At 46.3% G+C, this 18,348-nt stretch overlaps 1 protein-coding gene and 1 long non-coding RNA gene across 16 annotated transcripts in view; one reads left to right on the forward strand and one right to left on the reverse strand.

Annotated features, from left to right (window-relative positions):
- Nucleotides 1–4,639, reverse strand: LOC110388129. Its single transcript, XR_002432807.1, has 3 exons — nucleotides 4,413–4,639; nucleotides 3,191–3,262; nucleotides 1–3,106 (listed from the first exon to the last, which is right to left on the reverse strand). It is a non-coding gene; the product is annotated as an uncharacterized LOC110388129 (long non-coding RNA).
- BRPF3 (bromodomain and PHD finger containing 3) overlaps nucleotides 3,578–18,348 on the forward strand; it is a 23,388-nt gene continuing 8,617 nt past the window's right edge. For 12 of the 15 annotated variants that reach the window (XR_002432796.1, XR_002432797.1, XR_002432798.1 and 9 more), the window contains exons 1-8: nucleotides 4,703–8,084; nucleotides 9,021–10,426; nucleotides 11,448–11,604; nucleotides 12,390–12,521; nucleotides 13,606–13,734; nucleotides 14,111–14,423; nucleotides 15,429–15,695; nucleotides 15,850–16,347. Coding sequence is in view for 4 of the 15 variants with exons in the window: in XM_021376987.1 (XP_021232662.1) it covers nucleotides 8,016–8,084; nucleotides 9,021–10,426; nucleotides 11,448–11,604; nucleotides 12,390–12,521; nucleotides 13,606–13,734; nucleotides 14,111–14,423; nucleotides 15,429–15,695; nucleotides 15,850–16,347 (2,971 nt within the window). In the remaining 11 variants the exon portion in view is untranslated. Of the gene's footprint in view, nucleotides 4,058–4,164; nucleotides 4,236–4,701; nucleotides 8,085–9,020; nucleotides 10,427–11,447; nucleotides 11,605–12,389; nucleotides 12,522–13,605; nucleotides 13,735–14,110; nucleotides 14,424–15,428; nucleotides 15,696–15,849; nucleotides 16,348–18,348 lie in introns of those variants that run through there. The other 3 variants (XM_021376986.1, XM_021376985.1, XR_002432795.1) reach the window with 3 other exon arrangements.

Consider the following 18,348-nt stretch of genomic DNA (forward strand, 5'->3'; position numbering starts at 1 on the left):
TTCATTTTGCTAGGTTTTTTTTTTTTATCCTTGCGTAATTTACATAATTTTAAAATACAAAATCCAGTGATAAAAATCACCCAGCCATGTAGTAAACATCCAAAATTCCATAGATCAGGCCAGATTGAAATATGCTTGCTATTTATGTTGAAGTGCAATAAAAATGATGCTGATATAAATTATTTGTGCCCACCTCACATAATATGCAGATGCCCATTTTGCAATATTTTTTATACCTCAGTCCTGCATTTATTTCTGATTATTTGGAAAGTGAAGTCTTCATCATAAACAATCTTTCTGTGCAAGTTTTTTTGGCAGCCAGTGAGATATGCGAGTTACAACTTTATGAGACAGACCTTATTCATTAGGTACTTACAGCTGAGAGTGGGTGAGAAGAAGTGAATGAAGCAATGATTTTTTTTCATGAGACACTATGAAGTTATAAGGATTTATCTTTTTTTAAATAGAGACACAATATTCACCACATTTTGGACATCGCTTAGAAACCTTTCTGTGCAGAGCTTTGAAAATATCTACAGCTTCTTAGAAAACCCTACACTTATTTTATCACATAGGAAAAAAACTGTTTTCATATTTAACCTTTTCACATTCTAAATAACACACTAAACAGACCAATCATTTTCAGGTTGTAAGTGAGTGATAATGGGATAGAAGAAAAGCATAGGAAATGATAAACACATCTGAGAACTCTAATGAGATACTGTAAGAAGGATGGTAATGTGTTTTCATATTTCCATGTCTCACTTGTCTACGTAACCAAGGAAAGTTCCTGATCCTCTGTAGTTTCCCATATCATAGTGGAGTGTGGGCTTGTAACATGATTGTGTCTTTTTTTTTTAATCCCAAGTAAGAGAAACAAAACACAAAACAAAGACCAGAAATTTGCCAGTACCAATTCATTTTCACCCCACAAAGGTGAACATTTACTTCACTAACTGCAGTTGTGTTCAATGTCATCAGCATCACTCCGCTGTGAAAACATCAGTGTTTCCAAGCAACTGTGGAATATAGGATGTTTTCTCTAATTTCTCTCGTACTAGGTTATTTTCTGACTGCATGCATTTATACAACTTTTCATACGATGTTCAGCCAACACTGCTTCGCAACTGATTCAGTCAGCACTTTAGCTGATTGGTAACTTCTTTCTCTTTTGTTGGGTTGCACTCCATTAAATAATACTGAAAGGTGAGTATTTATCTTTAACCTCTAATAATTTTCAGTCGAATGAGAGCTAACTCCTTATAGCCAAGTTTGGTTACAAAAATTACAATTCTCCTACTATCAACCATAATTTCATTTCTTTCTTCAGAAAAACCTGAAAAGGGTTTTAAAACTGATTTGCCCATTAAGATTAAAAAAGGAACACCATTAACTACTACTGAGGTGACAGTACTGGGTGTTCACGTCATCCCTCTGAAGTTAGTGGGACTGAACAGGGCTATAAATACTCCACACAAAAGTAGGCTCCCAGGAAGTGCACTTGTGAATCCAGCTGAAATATACAGCAGCCAAGGCTACTCACTTTGAGGTATAAGGCTTTTAACCCTTAGCGTGCACAGGTCCTTTTTAGCAATGACATTAATTCCAATAGTTCTGAAGAAAACAGCCACAGAACAACCAACCAAAACACAGATATAAAAGTACTCATTTTGAGGCTTAATGAATCAACAAATTAAAAAAGGTCATTTTTCAGTTCCCAATTACAAATGATAATTTTCTTCCCCTTTAAGTATGTTTAAATACTTGAATAAAGATGAAGAAAATTAAGACTGAATGTGCCCAGCTCTGTTTGAACTGTCTTGGCTGCAGTTTTCATTCGAAGTGACATCTCTGGTTTAGAACTTGTACCGTTTAAAAACTGCGAGAGACAAGAAATTGAACTAAGCTGTGCCTCTGGGACTTCAGATAAGTCCAGAACGTTTTTTCAAATAACACATTAGTTCCACAGCTCTATTTTAAAATTAAATGATGTATAACTTGTTTTGATGCACTAACATACGGCCCTCAATTTAATGAGATGTCTGTGCATACTTCATGTTGTGCAAGAGTCATCATACTGAACTTAATAGGACTATTCACACAGTTGACATTAAGCACATATGCAAATCTTTGCAAGACTGAAACCTAATGCGATTATAATAAGCCAATTTCTGTGGAAATCTAAGTATAAAGAACTTCAAAACTGAGGTCAGTATAAAAGAACTTGCACAAATCTGTCATACTAAAAGAATACCAAACTGCTGGGGAAAAAAATGCACACTAAAACCTTCTGATAAAATCCAAACTGTGTTCTCACATAAAGAAGGAAAATGAGGTAGTCAAACTGCTCATTGCAGTAACTGAAATAATTTTACTTACTGTGAAACTGTCTTTCCTCAATAGTCAACTCATTTGCTGAAACGTCTATTTTATAGAACTTTTTTTTGTTGTTCTTTATGGATAGGATTGTGTTTTTGCACAGCTGTACTTAGGGGGTAAGGTGGGATCTTACATAAAATGATATGCTTTATTTATCTCTGATTTCTTTTCATGAAGAAAAAAAAGTATCTAATATTCTAGAGTTCCAATGTGTTAACAGCAGCTTCTTTAAGAAGTAAACACAGAAATGAGTACTGAGAGGTTTTGAAATGTAAAATCCAACACAACATTACTGTTCTGCATTAAATAAAATGTTTTCCCATGTTCTTAAAGCTTCATATTCTGGTCCAATCTGAGTACTTTGCAAAACAAAGTTGTCACAGACTGCTTGGCTGCTCTCATATTCCACAGCTAACACGCACAGAAAGACAAAAGATCCTATAGCTGTAACTGAGGGAAAATTTTTATCTTTGAAAACAATTCAGTTAATTCTACACACTCAGATGGCAATATTATGCAATATTCTGTATGACTGTGAGTGGGAGGTGCATATGCACAAGTATGTGTTATGTTGTGTAAGCATAGGAGACTCTGGAGCTCCTATCTCACCACTTATCTCAGTTGCAAGCACAACTCCTTCCTCCTTCATTCCTCTGTCCCTCTCTCTGTCCTTCCACACCGCCACACCTCCGCACATCAGGAGGTCATGCGGACCTGAAGTATCACACTAGAAAATAATACAGACTCTCATTAATCCCATCATTTGTCTGACGGTGTTGTCTGGGTGCAGAGCAGCAGGGACGAGGCTTACATGCTTCCTGGGAGAGCCACGCTAACTGGTGCCTGGTGATACTCTCATGTGGTTTTAATGTTCCCATGCTTCCTGCAAAAAGAAATACTGCGTGTGGGATGAAGCACTCTAATAAACTTAGGGCAGGAATCTGGCTAATTCCAGGGGAAATGCAGGGGTCTAAGACAGGTCCCTCACAGCTGCACCCGAGCCCACAGGCAAATCCCAAACCCTGGGACTATCACAGAATCCTTAACTGGAAGACCTCTGAGATCCTTAATCCAACCCCACCCCAGTGTGCCCACTGACCGCGACCCTCAGGGCCATATCTCCGCGGTTCCGAACCCCTCCAGGAACGGTGACTCCCCCACCCCCCTAGGCACCCTGTCCCGATACCCTACCACTCTCTCCGATAAGAAATGTGTGTCCCGTCTCCCGTCATACCCCCCAGCCTCTCCCGGCCTCTCAGAGCCAGCAGCAGGGCCGGGAGGTGGACACCTCCCCCCACTAGCAACCCCCGGGGCCCTCCCGCTCCTCTCGGCCCGGGGGTGGGAAGGCACCGGGAGGGGCGGGCGGTCTCTGCCCGCGGGTAGGGGGGAGCGCAGCGCGGCACCCCCTCCCCCGCCGCCTTCCTTCACCGCTCGGCCGGGGCTGCACCGCCACCGCCGCCTCCATTTTGTGCGTGTGTCCCTGCTCCCCCCCCCTCCGCCTCTCCTCACACAGCGCGGGAGCGGCGCTAGAGGGAGCGGGGCCTTGGGAAGGGGGGAGTCGGGGGTGGTGGGGGGTGAAGCGACGGCGGAGCGGCATGAGGAGGCGGCGCTGAGGAGGCGGCGGCGGACGGAGCGGACGGACCGACATCTTGTGCCCTCCCCTCCCGCCGCCGGCTGGGTGAGCCCCAGGGGGGAGGGGAGGGGAGGGGGAGGCGGATTTTAAAAAAAAAAAAAAAAGGAAAAAAAAAAAGAGCATCCCCCTCCTCCCCCACCACCACCAAAAAAAAAAAAAAAAAAAAAAAAAAACCGAAAAGGAGGCGGCGGTGACGGCGGAGACCGCGCGCGGAGACGCTGAGGTAACGCGCTGCGCGGGCCGCGGCTCCCTGCCCTTAGAGCTCTCTGCTCCCTCACACAGCGCTGCGCTGGGGTCGCGGGAAGGTGACTGGGCTGGTGGCAGGGAGGCTACTGTGTCGCGGTTAGAGGATCCCACCCCGCTCGCTCGACGCGCGGAGGGAGCGTCCCGCGGCCCTCACCGAGCGGGGGGTGGCGGCGCTGAGCGCGTGGACGGGGAACGGGCAGCACCGAGTCCACCGGACCCCCCCCTTGCCGCCATCTTAGCTGCCCCTCACCGCGGCGCTAGAGGTGGCCCCTCCCACCTTCTCCCACGCTATTGGCCGAACTCGCCCCGGTTTAGCCCCGCGGCGCTATGCCTCGTTATTGGTGACGGGGCTGGGACGGGCGTTCGCGGTAGCCAATAGCATCCTGGCTTTGGTATACGCGCTCTGTCACTTTCCGGCCGGGTACCTGCTGCTCGGGGACTTTTTTCGCTCCCCGGGGGATGGGTGGGCTGCGGTGCTGAGGACCCTCTCACAGTATCTCTCGTCGCTGTGTTTGTGCCTGTTCCGTGCTGTGATCTGACCTGCATCGCTGCCAGCAGGGGTTCTGTGGCCCTCGCGGCACTCCAGAAGAGAACTCTGGGACAGCACCTGCCGCAGGCTCCCTCAGGGAGCTGTTTAACCCAGGCTGTGCCTTACACTTCATCCGCATTGTGCCACGTCTCCACCCGATGACAGAAATGTGAAAGATTGATCAAGTGTGTGGGGGCATCAGTGAGGAGCGTGGGCCCTCGGCAGCCCTGCAGCGTGCGTTGGTGGTGCGGGCCTGAGGGAAGTGCAGGTGTCGTGTGTGGAGTGTAGCACTGCACTTTTGGCTGGGGAGGGCGGAGCCTGGAGTGGAGATGGCTGCTTCAGGCTATTTATTTCCTATGGCATTGTTGCTTTTATTTCATGGGTATGTTTCTTAAATAGCTCCATACGTGTTTGTTCCTCCACTTCCAGAGCTGAGGATCAGGAGGAGAATGTCTCCTGACCCCATGTCTGCTCGGTGCTCTGTGCAGAGGCACCGGGCTGAGCCTTACCTAAAACTGAGCTTAGGGTCCCTTCCCCCTGTGAATCACTTAGATGTTCATTGAGGAGGGACTTTGCCTTTTTCTGAGATCCACATAGAGTCATTAAGGCTGGAAAAGACTCTGAGATCCCCAAGTCCAACCCCACCCCATCCCCACCATGCCCCCTAACCACATCCCTCAGTGCTACATCTCCACATGTTGCGATGGAAGCTCCCCCAGCATTGTTGCCTTTAGCTGCAGCCCTGTGTCCTCCAGAGGCTGGCAGAGACTCCTGGTGCTGGAGAGAAAATCCTTGGCTGTCAGCATGGGAAGGGGAGCGGTGGAAGGAGACTGAGGTCTTCTGAGGTGTGACTGGGTGCCTCTGGTCCTCAGTGCAATGTTGCGTGAGTGTGGATCACAGCAACATTTAGCCCTCCTTTTAGAAGATCCGCTTGCGCTGGATTGTTCCTGTGTTGCAATTACATTTGATATGTGGATCTTTCACTTTTTTTTTTCTGTGAAGCTATCTGTAGTAAATTTAAGCCTCCTTATGGGGCTTGTTTTTCTTAGTTCCCTTTTGCAGACCCCAGGCATCTCTGGGCCACAGGTGTGAAAACGGCTGCTCAGAACTGAACCATTTCAGAACAAACTTGTGGGATATAATTAAATTTAGCTCTGGCAGCTTTGTGCATTACAGCCCCGTTGTTTGTTCAGTTGTGCTCTCTAGGAACCTATCCCTCTGTTCCTGGCGTAATACCCAGTGGAAGTGGATTATGGGGTGTTTTGGAAAGCCTCGAGCACGCTAGTGACAGCTAGAGGACGACTCTGTGAACTTTCTGCTTTTATATCAACAATCTTTGTCCATGGTAGGACAGAAGCAGCATAGGCTGAAGGAGTGTTTAACCCTGCTGAGGTCAACGCAGTTTAGCATTTCAGCATGCACAGGTGCTGTTTGCAGAGGGATTGTTTTTTGTATGTGGCTGGGGAGGTGTTTTCAAGTGTCCCAAGAAGATCAAAACATTCTTAGATTGCTTCTTAGAAGTTGCTTTGTTGCAGATAAGGTCACAGTGTTCCATCTCAGCCTGTCTGAGTTTGTTTCATTGCTTTCAAGGCTTTTCGGGGGTGGGTAGTTGTGTGTCTCCTAATATCAGGGTGCCTTTTAGAAATGAGCTGGCATTTTTTATCCTAGGCACTCAGTTCTGGCTGGGAGCAATTTCCGTACCATTTTAGATACTTCTATGTAGTGTTAAGTAATCGTGTGTTTTACGAATGGATTGGTTTATAGCAGTCAGTTGCTGTGGTAAAAAGCCCACTTGGGGTAATTTCTCCAGGCAGTAAACTAACTGTTTCTCTAAAGCTACTAGAAGAACACTATACTCTTGTTTTTCCTGTCAGGTAAAATAATCCTTCCTTGGGGTGCTTTTTTGACTGAAATTTGCTCGTCTGTCAGCACTGCCAGCAATCAGCTAATGCCTTGTTTTTCCTGAACACAATATTAGTAATGGCTGTGGTCAGGTCATTCTGATTACTTTATCCTCCACCATCTTTATGTTCATATAACATCTTGCATCCAATATCTTCTTCAGTTAACCAGCCTGACTCAGGTTATACCTGAGCTGTACATCAGCAGGTTTTTCTTGGTTTTCCATTTGTTGACCAAGCTGCCTTTACACACTGGTTGTAGAACTCTTTTTTTTCCTACTGTTTGAAGCAACCGAAGCATATCTGGGACCAGTACAGCTGCATTTCTGCAGTATGCAGATCAAGTGGCTGATTAGAGTTTTAAAGCAAAGATCCTGGAAATCACAGTATCTATATCTGCAGATGGAAATTGTCATCTCATATTTTACATCTGAAAACAAATGATGCTTTCGGACTATCGTTACAGGTGTGCTTACTGAAAGTGGCACCTGCAGCTTATTTCTGTGGGTGCAAAGGAAAGTTTGGACACTTTTTCCAAAGCCAGTTTGTTTCTTAGCGTAAGAGTCGTATCGTGGCAGACCCATGGTTAACAAGGGCAGTGCTTTCAGGAGAAGTGTGTCTCTCCAGAAATTTGTTACTCCTTTCTGGAATAACTTCATGAATTCGTGCAGGCACTGGTCCATGAGGTGCTACTTTCTCTGACTCACTTGAGGTTTTGTGAGGTTAAGTCCATCATGGAGCAGAAATAACGCGACAGCTGAACACAAATGCTTTTTCTTGTCTGCAGGTCCCACAGAAAAGGGCCAAAAGTGCTGTGCTCTAACTGAGGGCAAAGTGCTGTTTCAGGCCCCTGCATAGCAACAGATAAGCTCCAGGCTGACTTATCTTCTTGAGGAGATTTTACATTTGCTTTTCTTTTTTTCTCCCTCTTTCCTTGGGCTGTTTTGTTCCTCTGCCTGGTTCTTCCCATACCGTGCATTCCTATCCCTGACACTGCCCTTCTCCCTTGTATTACTCACTTGGCTTCCTCTCCACTTTCCCTCTTTTGCCCTCAGATCTCTGGGTTCCTGCGACTGCCTTTCCATCCTTCTCCAGCTCTTTTTGCTGGCTCAGGGCTTCTGCTTCACCCCTCCTTGTTGGGCACCTCCTTAACGGCTGGAGCTGACTCTCAAATGGTTATCTTTGTTGCTGATTAGCAGTTTGCGAGAGCAGAGCTAGCTTGGGCTTTTAGTTAAGGCTCTGTTTGAGTACCATTTCACAGTTCCCAGTACAGCTTGGTCTAGACTGTGTCTTGCTGCTTTTCTGCTTGTACCCTTGTGGATCCTGCATGCAGAACCAGCTTGGGGGCCTCAACATGGATTGTGGCTTCAGAGGGGCTGATGCTGAGCCAGAGCTTGTAAGTCCATCTGGATTCATGCTGCTCATTCCCATGCTCGTTCTCTTTTAGTTCTTTATAGATCCTGCTGAAGAGAAGAAGGGATGCGCACCTAGCACCCATTGCATTGCTCAGTTCATCCTCTGGTTCTTCATAGTCTTTTGTGACCCATTTTGCATGATGTGAAGGACATGAGTTAGCTCAGTGCATGTTCTGTCTGCAGGAGAGTAAGAAACCAGCTACATCTGCAGGAGAAAAGAAGGCAAAACTGGTGGATGTTTTTTCAGCACGGAACTCTTTCACAGTGTGGGTGAAGGAAGAAGTGGCAGTGGGATGGGAGATGTGAGTGAGCTTCCTTCTGAACTGAGGGAGCACAGCTGGTGTACATTCTCACATGGAGCTCAACTGAAAAAAAAAGAGGGACAGGGGAACTGCTTTTGTAGGGCAGGAAGAGTGCTTTCCTTTAGGTCTGGAAAACCAGACCTAAAATCCAGCACATTATGTGTACTGTTGGGGATATAAAAGAACCCACAGGCAAAAGAACAGAGAGAACTCCTTGGCCCGTGTGAACTAAACACTAAACGGTGCGAGCAGGTATAATAAGTACTGTCTACATTTCTGAGGATCTGGATGGTTTGTTGATCTGAGTGTGTAGCAGAGAGTTTAGATGCTATTCTCTAAAACCCATTTCAGCTCTTCTCATCAGTTGGCATGGGAAACACTTCCTGACATACAAGTAGAGAAAGTTGGAGGGTGCTGTGCCTTGCTCTGATATGCATTGCAAAAGTGATATATCCACTACTTGCTTGTATTTAAGGTGAAGTAACCTCTGCAAGCCTGAAATTGCTGGGGCCTTGAGTTGAAATGCTTTGCTATTGTGATGCTGTGTGAGTTTTTCAATCGTGCTGCTCCTGTTTGCTTGTCTTCTTGGCTCACGCTGGTCTTGGTTTGTTGTAGGTTCTCTGGTGGACTGCAGCGATGAGGAAGCCTCGGAGGAGGTTACGGCAGAACCTTGAGGGCCGGCGTTCTCCCTCACCATACAGCCTCAAGTGCTCGCCCACTCGGGAGACGCTTACATATGCTCAGGCCCAGCGCATTGTGGAAGTAGACATCGACGGGCGGCTTCACCGCATTAGCATCTACGATCCCTTAAAAATCATCACAGAGGATGAACTGACTGCCCAGGACATCACAGAGTGCAACAGCAATAAGGAAAACAGCGAGCAGCCCCTTCTCCCTTCCAAATCTAAGAAAACACCTTCCAAAGGCAAGAAGAAGGAATCCTGCTCCAAACACACATCAGGAACATCTTTAGACTTACCCCAGCCCAACTTCCGTGTGATGGACTCCTTCAAACAGTCAGATGCCCCTCCTCTCCCCGCCGCCTATTACCGATACATTGAAAAGCCTCCTGAGGACCTCGATGCAGAGGTGGAGTATGACATGGATGAGGAGGACCAGGCATGGCTGGAAATGGTGAATGAGAAGAGAAGGGATGATGGTTATGGGATGGTTTCTGCTGAGACTTTTGAGCTGCTGGTGGACCGCTTGGAGAAGGAGTCGTACCTTGAGAGCCGGAACAACGGGACCCAGCAATCCGTCATCGATGAGGATGCCTTCTGCTGTGTCTGCATGGACGATGAGTGTCACAACAGCAACGTCATCCTGTTCTGTGATATCTGCAATCTGGCTGTGCACCAGGAGTGTTATGGTGTGCCCTATATTCCTGAGGGGCAGTGGCTTTGCCGCTGCTGCTTACAGTCCCCTTCTCGCCCTGTTGATTGTGTCCTCTGCCCAAATAAAGGTGGAGCCTTCAAGCAGACCAGTGATGGCCGCTGGGCTCATGTGGTTTGTGCTATCTGGATTCCGGAGGTCTGCTTTGCAAACACTGTGTTCCTGGAGCCCATCGAAGGGATAAATAACATTCCCCCAGCTCGATGGAAGCTCACATGCTATATCTGCAAGCAGAAGGGCATGGGAGCTGCTATCCAATGCCACAAGGTGAACTGTTACACTGCCTTCCATGTCACCTGTGCTCAGCGGGCCGGTCTCTTCATGAAGATTGAACCCATGAGGGAGACCAGCATCAATGGCACAACATTCACTGTGCGCAAGACTGCCTATTGCGATTGCCATTCCCCACCTGGAACAGTGAAAAAAGGGTATTCGGCTGCTACCAGTGAGAGGCAAGAAGGCACTGTGAAGGAGGAGAGAGAGGAGGAAGGCAATTCCGGCCCTCCCAGAGGATCCCTGAAGAAGAACCAAGTGAAATTGAAGCATAAGATCAAAAAGGAACCTAGTGATGGGACTGCTGGGCGTTCATCTATGCCCATGGTGATGGTTGCACAAATTCCCTCTTACAGGTGAGTGTTGGAGCAGGACAGTAGAAGATGAACAGGGTCTGTTCTGAGGACTCGATCCCTTTCATTGTTGAACTTGGAAGCGCTCCCTTCAGTCCAGACCTAGCAGTAACTGTTCAAATTGTGCTCTGCAGGAACATTCCTCACCAGCATTCTTCCATGTAAGTGCCAGTTGCGCGCTGGTTTCCCTGCTTTGCCAAGCAACAATCCCAAAATGTCATGTAGTACAGATCTTTGGTGGTACCTAACAGGCAAATGTGTATCTAGCATCCAAATTTACATAGATGGCTGTGAAGGTGTTTTTAAAATACATCAGGCATTACAAGTTGGCAGGTGAATGGGAGTCGTCTTCCTATTGATATATATTTTTTTTATCTCTTCATTTCACAGCGTCTTAATTGTTCCTTTTATCGCAGAACATGTTAAACATGTAAGTGTTGCAAGCGGCTTTGAATCTGGCTGTGTATTTTTTTCTCCAAGCTCCCTCTCAAACAGAATTAGGGAGTGCTGAGTTTTTGTTTACTGGGTGAGGAAGTGTGGTGGTGTGTTGCCAGTATTTCAATATGCAAACTTTGGAAAACTGCTGATAAGGCACCACATATAATCTAATGAATGGTTCGAAAAGATTAAAATAGGTACTATATTACTGTTGGACTCCTGTCTAAGACACCAGCTTAAGAACATCAAACTTCAGTGACCCCGGTCAAGTTCTTCTAGCACTGAAAATAGTTTTGAAGATAATGCTTGGAGCTGAATTGGTGATTGCATACTTTGCTGTGGCAAGTATGGTTAGAACCTCCAGCCTAGTTGCTGCTGAAATAGGGTTATATTCTGAAAAGTAAGCACATGTATCTTCACGATTAAGTGCCCCCAAATTGCACCAATTGCGGGTGTGGTTCAGAGCATGCATCAACATACCACCACAAAGCTGCACACCATAAAGGATCATTGGGAAGCCAGATGGTATCACCAGGGTTCTAACTGCTTTGCTGTTGTTTCCGTGACATCTCTTTGCTTCCTTTAGGCTGAACAAAATCTGCAGTGGCATCTCTCTCCAGCGGAAGAACCAGTTCATGCAGAGGCTCCACAACTACTGGCTGCTGAAGCGGCAGGCGAGGAATGGGGTGCCCCTTATCCGACGTCTGCACTCACACCTCCAGTCCCAGAGGAACACGGAGCAGGTACAGCTCTGCCGGCCTGTCCCCTCCGGCTCTAGAGGGTGGCAAGTATCAGAAACTAGGAATGGGAAAACCCTTTAAGAGTTTTAACAGGGCAGAACAATAGCTCTTTGAGTCACTTTTGTTCTCCTGTTGGTATGCTAATACCTGTATAGCTGAGTTAGTGTATCAGTGGGATGTCACTGTGTCACCAGAATTGGTGGTGATGAGCCAGCAGGTAAGAGTTTTCCACCTGAGTCAGGGGACTTGGGATTGTGCAAAGGCGTGATGGGCCCTCGGTGGCCTGATCTATCGGATGAGTCAAAGAACCACGTTCCTCTCTAGTGATTAAAGATCCTCTGCTCAAGAAAATGGGTGTTAGCTCCAGAGTCCTGGCCAAATTCCAGTTTGGATCATTCTTCCTGCAGCTTGAATTTCTGACCCTTCCATGGGCACTCATAAGCAATTTTAGACATAATCATCAGCCCTGGCCTTCTTTCCTTCCTCATCTGAGCTGACATCCAGAGTCACTTGATGCTGTAAAACAACACTGTGTTTGGCAGTGTGTTCCCGGAGTGTAGCTACAGTATGACTCAGGCCTGACTTCTGAGATAATGTAAAATCCAGAAAGGCTGATGTTGTGTGTTCTGCAGCTGAACTCTGTGAGAAGGAGGTGATGTAGTCTGAACTACAAGACAAGTAGTGAAGAGGAAGACTATGAGAGCAGTGCATGGAGTACACCTAGAAAAGGGGAGAAAACAGAGGAAGCCAGTTGTGTCCTCATCTTACCCCACTGTTATATGTTACAGAAGGAGCAGGATGAGAAGACCAGTGCAGTGAAGGAAGAGCTGAAGTACTGGCAGAAACTACGGCATGACTTGGAGCGAGCCCGGCTGCTCATTGAGCTCATCCGTAAGAGGGAAAAACTCAAACGGGAGCAGGTAGGTAGTTCTGGCTGTCAAGTTGCTGCTTCAGTGCCATGCAAGCACCACGTGCTCTGGACCACAGCAGTTTCTCTTGAGCCTCTTTCTCTTTTCCTGACTTCTGGATGTGCAGAGCAGCTGTCTGTGCCTCAGTCACAGGCTCGTGCTGCCCTCAGAATCAGTGCTGGGCTGCAGAGTGCTGGGAAAATGTATTTGCATAACTAATGGTAAATTATATTCCTGACCTCTATCATCCCTTCTTGAGAAGAATCAGTTTTTCTCTTATTGATGCTGCCTTGTTGCTGAGCACATCAAATACAGTTTGCTTTGTGTAAACAGACTTGCTTTCCTTTGCTACTGAAGTGGTTGATTTAATGACATAATGAGGGATTATAAGATCAAAGAAACTAAAACGTTGAAGGAGAAGTGAATACCTTTATCCTGTTTCAGTCTCCTTTGAGTAGAGTCACAGTGTAAGAGATCAAACCAGCGCTACAAATTGTTTTCTTGAAATCAAAACAGTATTAGAAAATCCATAAAGAGAGTAAAAACTCTATTGGGAAACTTGCATACTCCTAACCGCTTGGTTGTTTGGTTCTGCCTTGATGTGTGAGAGCTTATATCTTAAACTTTGTTTATACTCACTGCTCTAATTTTGGATGTTGTTGTTCGTGTAAATGCCAAAATTGTTTTAACTTTTTTATAATGTTGCTAATTGGCATAATAATATCTCAGATCAGGGAGTTCTACAGGATAATTTACCAGCATGAAAAGCTTCCTGTCTTCATTTTTAGTTGTATTATCTTCTAATTTTATAGGATTTCCTCTTGTTTTGGCTTTATGAGATTGAATAAGAAGGAGTTCCCCATACAGAATGTTTAGAGTCTACTCTGCTGTCTACTAATGTGCATCCTGCGCAGGGAGAGGACAAGCTGTTTGCCAGAAATTTTTCAGCAGTCAGTCTGCAGGCCAGCGGTATGATGACCTGAGGTTTCCACCATTGAGTGGAGCTGAGTTGATAATTCAGAAGAAACCAGAAGGAAACACTGTTTGCTTGTTCTGTCCTTGATAACTATGCTTACTGTTGTTTTCCTTTTCCCAGGTGAAGGTTCAACAGGCTGCGATGGAGCTACAGCTGACCCCATTCAATGTACTTCTGCGCACAACACTGGACCTGCTGCAGGAGAAGGATGCTGCCCAGATCTTTGCAGAGCCTGTTAACTTGAACGAGGCAAGTCTCTTTCCTAGGGGTGTCTAATGGGTTGGAGATGAGGTATTGCTGGGCAGAAACTCATGTGCTGTCATAATTCTGGAAGCACAAACCACCTTATCCCAGGCTGCTGGTGGACTAAAGAATATCTCAGAGGACTCACAGTGTGGGTATCTTTCCAGGCCAAAATAAGGTATTGTTTTCTGGAAGCTTCAGTGTATCTCAGACAAGTAATATTTTGCAGAGACAAGATGTGTCTGCCTTGACTGGATGACACAGAAATAAAGTGCTGGCGCTGTCCCTTGCAGGTGGAAGGGGCATTCAAAGTGCTTATGATGGGTGCACTCTAGTTGGCTAGTAAATGGTTTTTGTAATTGTACAGGTTTTATATGTTTAGGTTCCAGATTACCTGGAATTCATTTCCAACCCAATGGATTTTTCCACCATGAGGCGGAAGCTGGAGTCCCACCTGTACCGAACATTGGATGAGTTTGAGGAAGACTTTAACCTTATAGTTACCAACTGCATGAGGTATAATGCTAAAGACACGATTTTCCACCGAGCAGCTGTCCGGCTCAGAGACCTTGGAGGAGCGATATTGCGTCATGTGCGGCGGCAGGCTGAAAACATCGGCTTTGACACTGATGTGGGGATTCACCTGCCCGAGTCACCCAAAACTGAGGACTTTTACCGCTTTTCTTGGGAGGATGGTGAGTATTTATTAACCTTTATTTTCAAGATAGATCATAACCATATACCTTGTTCTGAGCATGTCACTCAGTTTGTGTGAAAATCATAATGGTCATTCAACATAAGAGAATTTTCCCATCCATCTGTTTATGTAAGCATATGTCTAACTCCTTCATAGCCTCAGGATTTCAGGCAAGCTGAGCACTTCCAGCTAGGTGCAGTTTAGCTCCAGCTCTTCTAGTGTATGTTTGCCTCAGGAAAGTTTTGTAACTGCCTATGCTACTTGATATCTGCCTTAGATGTATTATAAACTTAGTATTTTAAAGAAGAGTACAAAGGTGGGTCTAGAATTTTTTGCTCTGAGCAAAAATCATATGTTTCAATGTAGATCACAGCAATAATCATTATGTTCTTGTGGCAGCTTATTACAAAGACAGTTCTGTGTTGTTCAAGGGCTGAGATGAGACTATTTTCCTTTTCCATTTCTGTGATTCTCTTGGTTACAAATGTGGCAAATAATCGGGAGAACACAATGGAAAAACTGACATGATTTCACCCCTATCCTAGGTTTGCACAGGATGTGCAAAATGTTTCAGTGTAGGCAACAAATTGACATGGAGTAGAACCAACTAGATTAGATGGCTTACTATGGGCTGGAAGGGGATGAAATGGGATTATGGTACTAGGACCCAAGCAGTCCTAGGGGAGACTTACCATTCATTTTTGCTAAGGACCTGGACTGCAAGCTGTCTTGTGTAGGTTTCAGATACTTCTTCAAATGCTGTGTCTGAGACAGTAATGGGAACTGGAGGACAGTGCAAGTTAAGTCAGCTGCTCATTGCCCAATGGGAGGAAGTCTGAGCTCTAAAGTTAACAATTCCTAAATACCCAGACTTAAGCAACTGGTTCATAAATAGCATTGATGGTAATGAAGCATGGCTGTGGTCCCAAATAGCATGAGCGGAGTTCCCTTCTCCAAAAAGCCTTGTTCTTTCCCTTCACTGTTACAATTTCTTTTGATGCAGTGGATAACATCCTCCTGCCAGAGAACAGGGCTCACCTCTCCTTGGAGGCCCAGCTGAAGGAGTTGCTTGAGAGGCTGGACATAGTGAGCCCTATGCGATCCAGTGGCGCCCGAACAAGACGCATGCGGCTCCTGAGACGGGAGATCAACTCTCTTCGGCAGAAGTTGGCCCAGCAGCAGAACAGGACCATGGCCAACGGGGAACCTGTTCTGTGGGAAGAGGGGCTGGATAAACAGTCTAGAGAAGGAGATGAAGAAGAGGACAGAGGTGAGAGGTTGTAGCAGGGTACTACCTCCAGCTCTCTTAGTGCATGTCAGCAGCCAACACCTGCTGTTCCTATTACAGGGACAGGAGTAGTCTTGGTAACTTTAGGAATAACTCTTTCTAAAATGTTCAAGCAGATTCTTTATTCCTTTTGCAGATGATGCTAGGCTTCCGCATCCTCCCACCCTGGAGCCCACAGGACCTGCACCCTCATTCTCAGAGCTGGACTCTCTGCAAGACCCTCCAATGCTCAAACCCATCCATGACAGCAAGTCCTTGAACCAGCTGCAGAAGAAGGTGATGTCAGACAGGGAGTTCTTTGACAAGAAGGCGCTGCACCGGGAGAGCCAAGCTTTCCAGCGCCTGCTCAGCGACAACAGCCTAAATGGACTTGCCTTGCCAGCTGCAGACACCCTCGCGAGCCCCCCCTTCAGTGGCGTGGGCCGACGGACATCTGTTCTTTTCAAAAAAGCTAAAAATGGGGTGAAGTTGCAAAAAGGGCTGGACTGCTCCCTGGAGAATGGGGAGGACCACGAGCAGAGTGAGCAGCTTTCGCCCTCCTGTGCCAATGGGGAGCAACAAGCCCGGAAGCGGCCGCTGAGCAGGAATTACGAGAGCGATGGAGAGAAGTCACCCAGGCAGGCAGGGCAGAGAGGTGATTCCTTGGAATTTGTTTTCCCTTTGTCCACTTGGAAACTGCTAGATTTAGGGCTGAGGGAGTAGGAATACTGTGTCTGAACTGCTTACGTGAAACTGTGTGTGTGGAGGAGACACAGTTGCCATAACCAGAGGTGTCTGAGGAAAGCCCATTCTCTTCCACAGATTCCTAACAAAGGGCTGACAAGACATGTCTGTAGTGAATTGCACCTTTATTCTCCACTGAGTGTTCATGAAGTTTGTGGTAACTTAGTTCAGCTCTAGACACTTCTGGTTTAGACATTTAATAACAAGATGAAACCCAGGCTGGGTCACAATTCATTCTTTATTTTGCCAGTTAGCAGGTTTGCTGTAAGAAAGTTTTCCACCTTAGGTAGGGCAAGCCACCGTGCCCAGATGCCTGCGAAGATGTTGAATGGCCTGGCTGAAGGTTCTGGTGTTTCCAGTAAGGGATGAGAAATGTTGGCATGCCTGCACTCATGGGAAGCTTTGCATTGGCTAGGCTACTCTTAGGAGTGAGAGTTTCTTGCTGCAGAAATGGTGCCTTTGGTGGAAAGTGTGCAATGGACCAGTACAGTAATGAGATGGTAAACATTGCTTTTAAATCAGCTGTAACCCTCAGTTCTGAGGCTGAGATAAAATTATTGGGAAGACTGAACATGTTCTTTTTCAGATTTGACCTGCAAGCAGCTGAGATCACATTTAGAAAAACAAGAGGTAAAAAGGAATGTTTGAGTGACAACAGGGTGATTGCTTTTCAGTTCTGTATTAACAGCCACTGTGGGACAGTTCCCATAAGGAAGACTTGAATTAGCCCATACTTCAAATATCGTCTTAAAGTTATTTGGCTGTCAGAAGGTTGTTAGTAAATAGAATGAGAGGAAAGCAATTGGATATTGGGAATGACTCACCTGAACAGGTTAAAGAAGACGCAAATGGCTTCTCCAGAGAGAGGCTGCTGGTTGAGGGACTGTAGCAGGAATGCTAAGTCATGGCTTGAAACTCTGAGCACCTGGTGGGAAGGCAGGGCCAACCCAGGGGAGCTCACATGCAAGCAATGCACCTGAGTGACTGGAAGGGGTGGAGCCAGGATCCACCCCTTTGCAGACCTCATTTAAGGGTTGGCAGTGGAGGTGAGGGTGTCTTGCTGGTAGGTCTCAGGTAGGTCTTGCCTACCTGAGGCCTTCCAAAGGTAGGCAGTTTTTTTTTGTCCCTTTGTCTCTGTGTTTATGGCTGCTATGTTTGGGCTTGTCCTCATTTGCTGCAGCCTATGATTGTGCTACCCTGCTATTATTGCTGTACTTTCCATCATGCTGTAGTGTTACAGGGACTCGCTGTCATTGCCTGCCAGTACAGAAAGCAAAGAGAAGTTACTCACAGTGGACAGAGCTCAGAATGAGAAGCTGAGATTAAAAATGGAATAACACAGCATAGGCAGGGTATGGGAAAATCACTGATAATTAGGTAGTGATGTTTCTTCTCTGCTGAAGAAGCAGTGTTGTTTTTTTTCCTGAATTGCAGCCCTGCTTTTTGTGATTCAGCTCCTTTCCCTGTTTCAAACACAACTGACGTCTCCTAACTGAGGGAGTGTCTGGTATGCCAAGTCTGTGTTACTGCAGAAGCAGGTCAGCGTGATCAGGATTGTCAGAACAAGGTGTTTCCCAGCAGTGTGCTCCCGGTGCTAGTTAAAGCCGGAAAACAATAGTAGCTTTGGCATGCGTTTCCCCTTTCTGTGGCTGTTGGGTGTTTGATGAACCCATGGGCTCTTTTGCAATCCCTAAGCACTTCTCCAGCACTTGCTTCTTCAAAAGCTGCCCGATTTACTGTATGTGGGGAGTAGAAATGCCTTTTATTAGCAACCTTCTGGTTCCAGCTGAGTCTGGAGAACTCAGTGCAGAATTTCCCTCTCTTTGAAGCACTCAGCATCCTTGTGGCTGATCCCTTCTTTCTGGAAGAGGGTCATCGGACAGCGATGCTGTCAGAGCCTATGTGGTATCTA

Source organism: Numida meleagris, chromosome 25, assembly GCF_002078875.1.
Source record: "Numida meleagris isolate 19003 breed g44 Domestic line chromosome 25, NumMel1.0, whole genome shotgun sequence".
NCBI lineage: Eukaryota > Metazoa > Chordata > Aves > Galliformes > Numididae > Numida > Numida meleagris.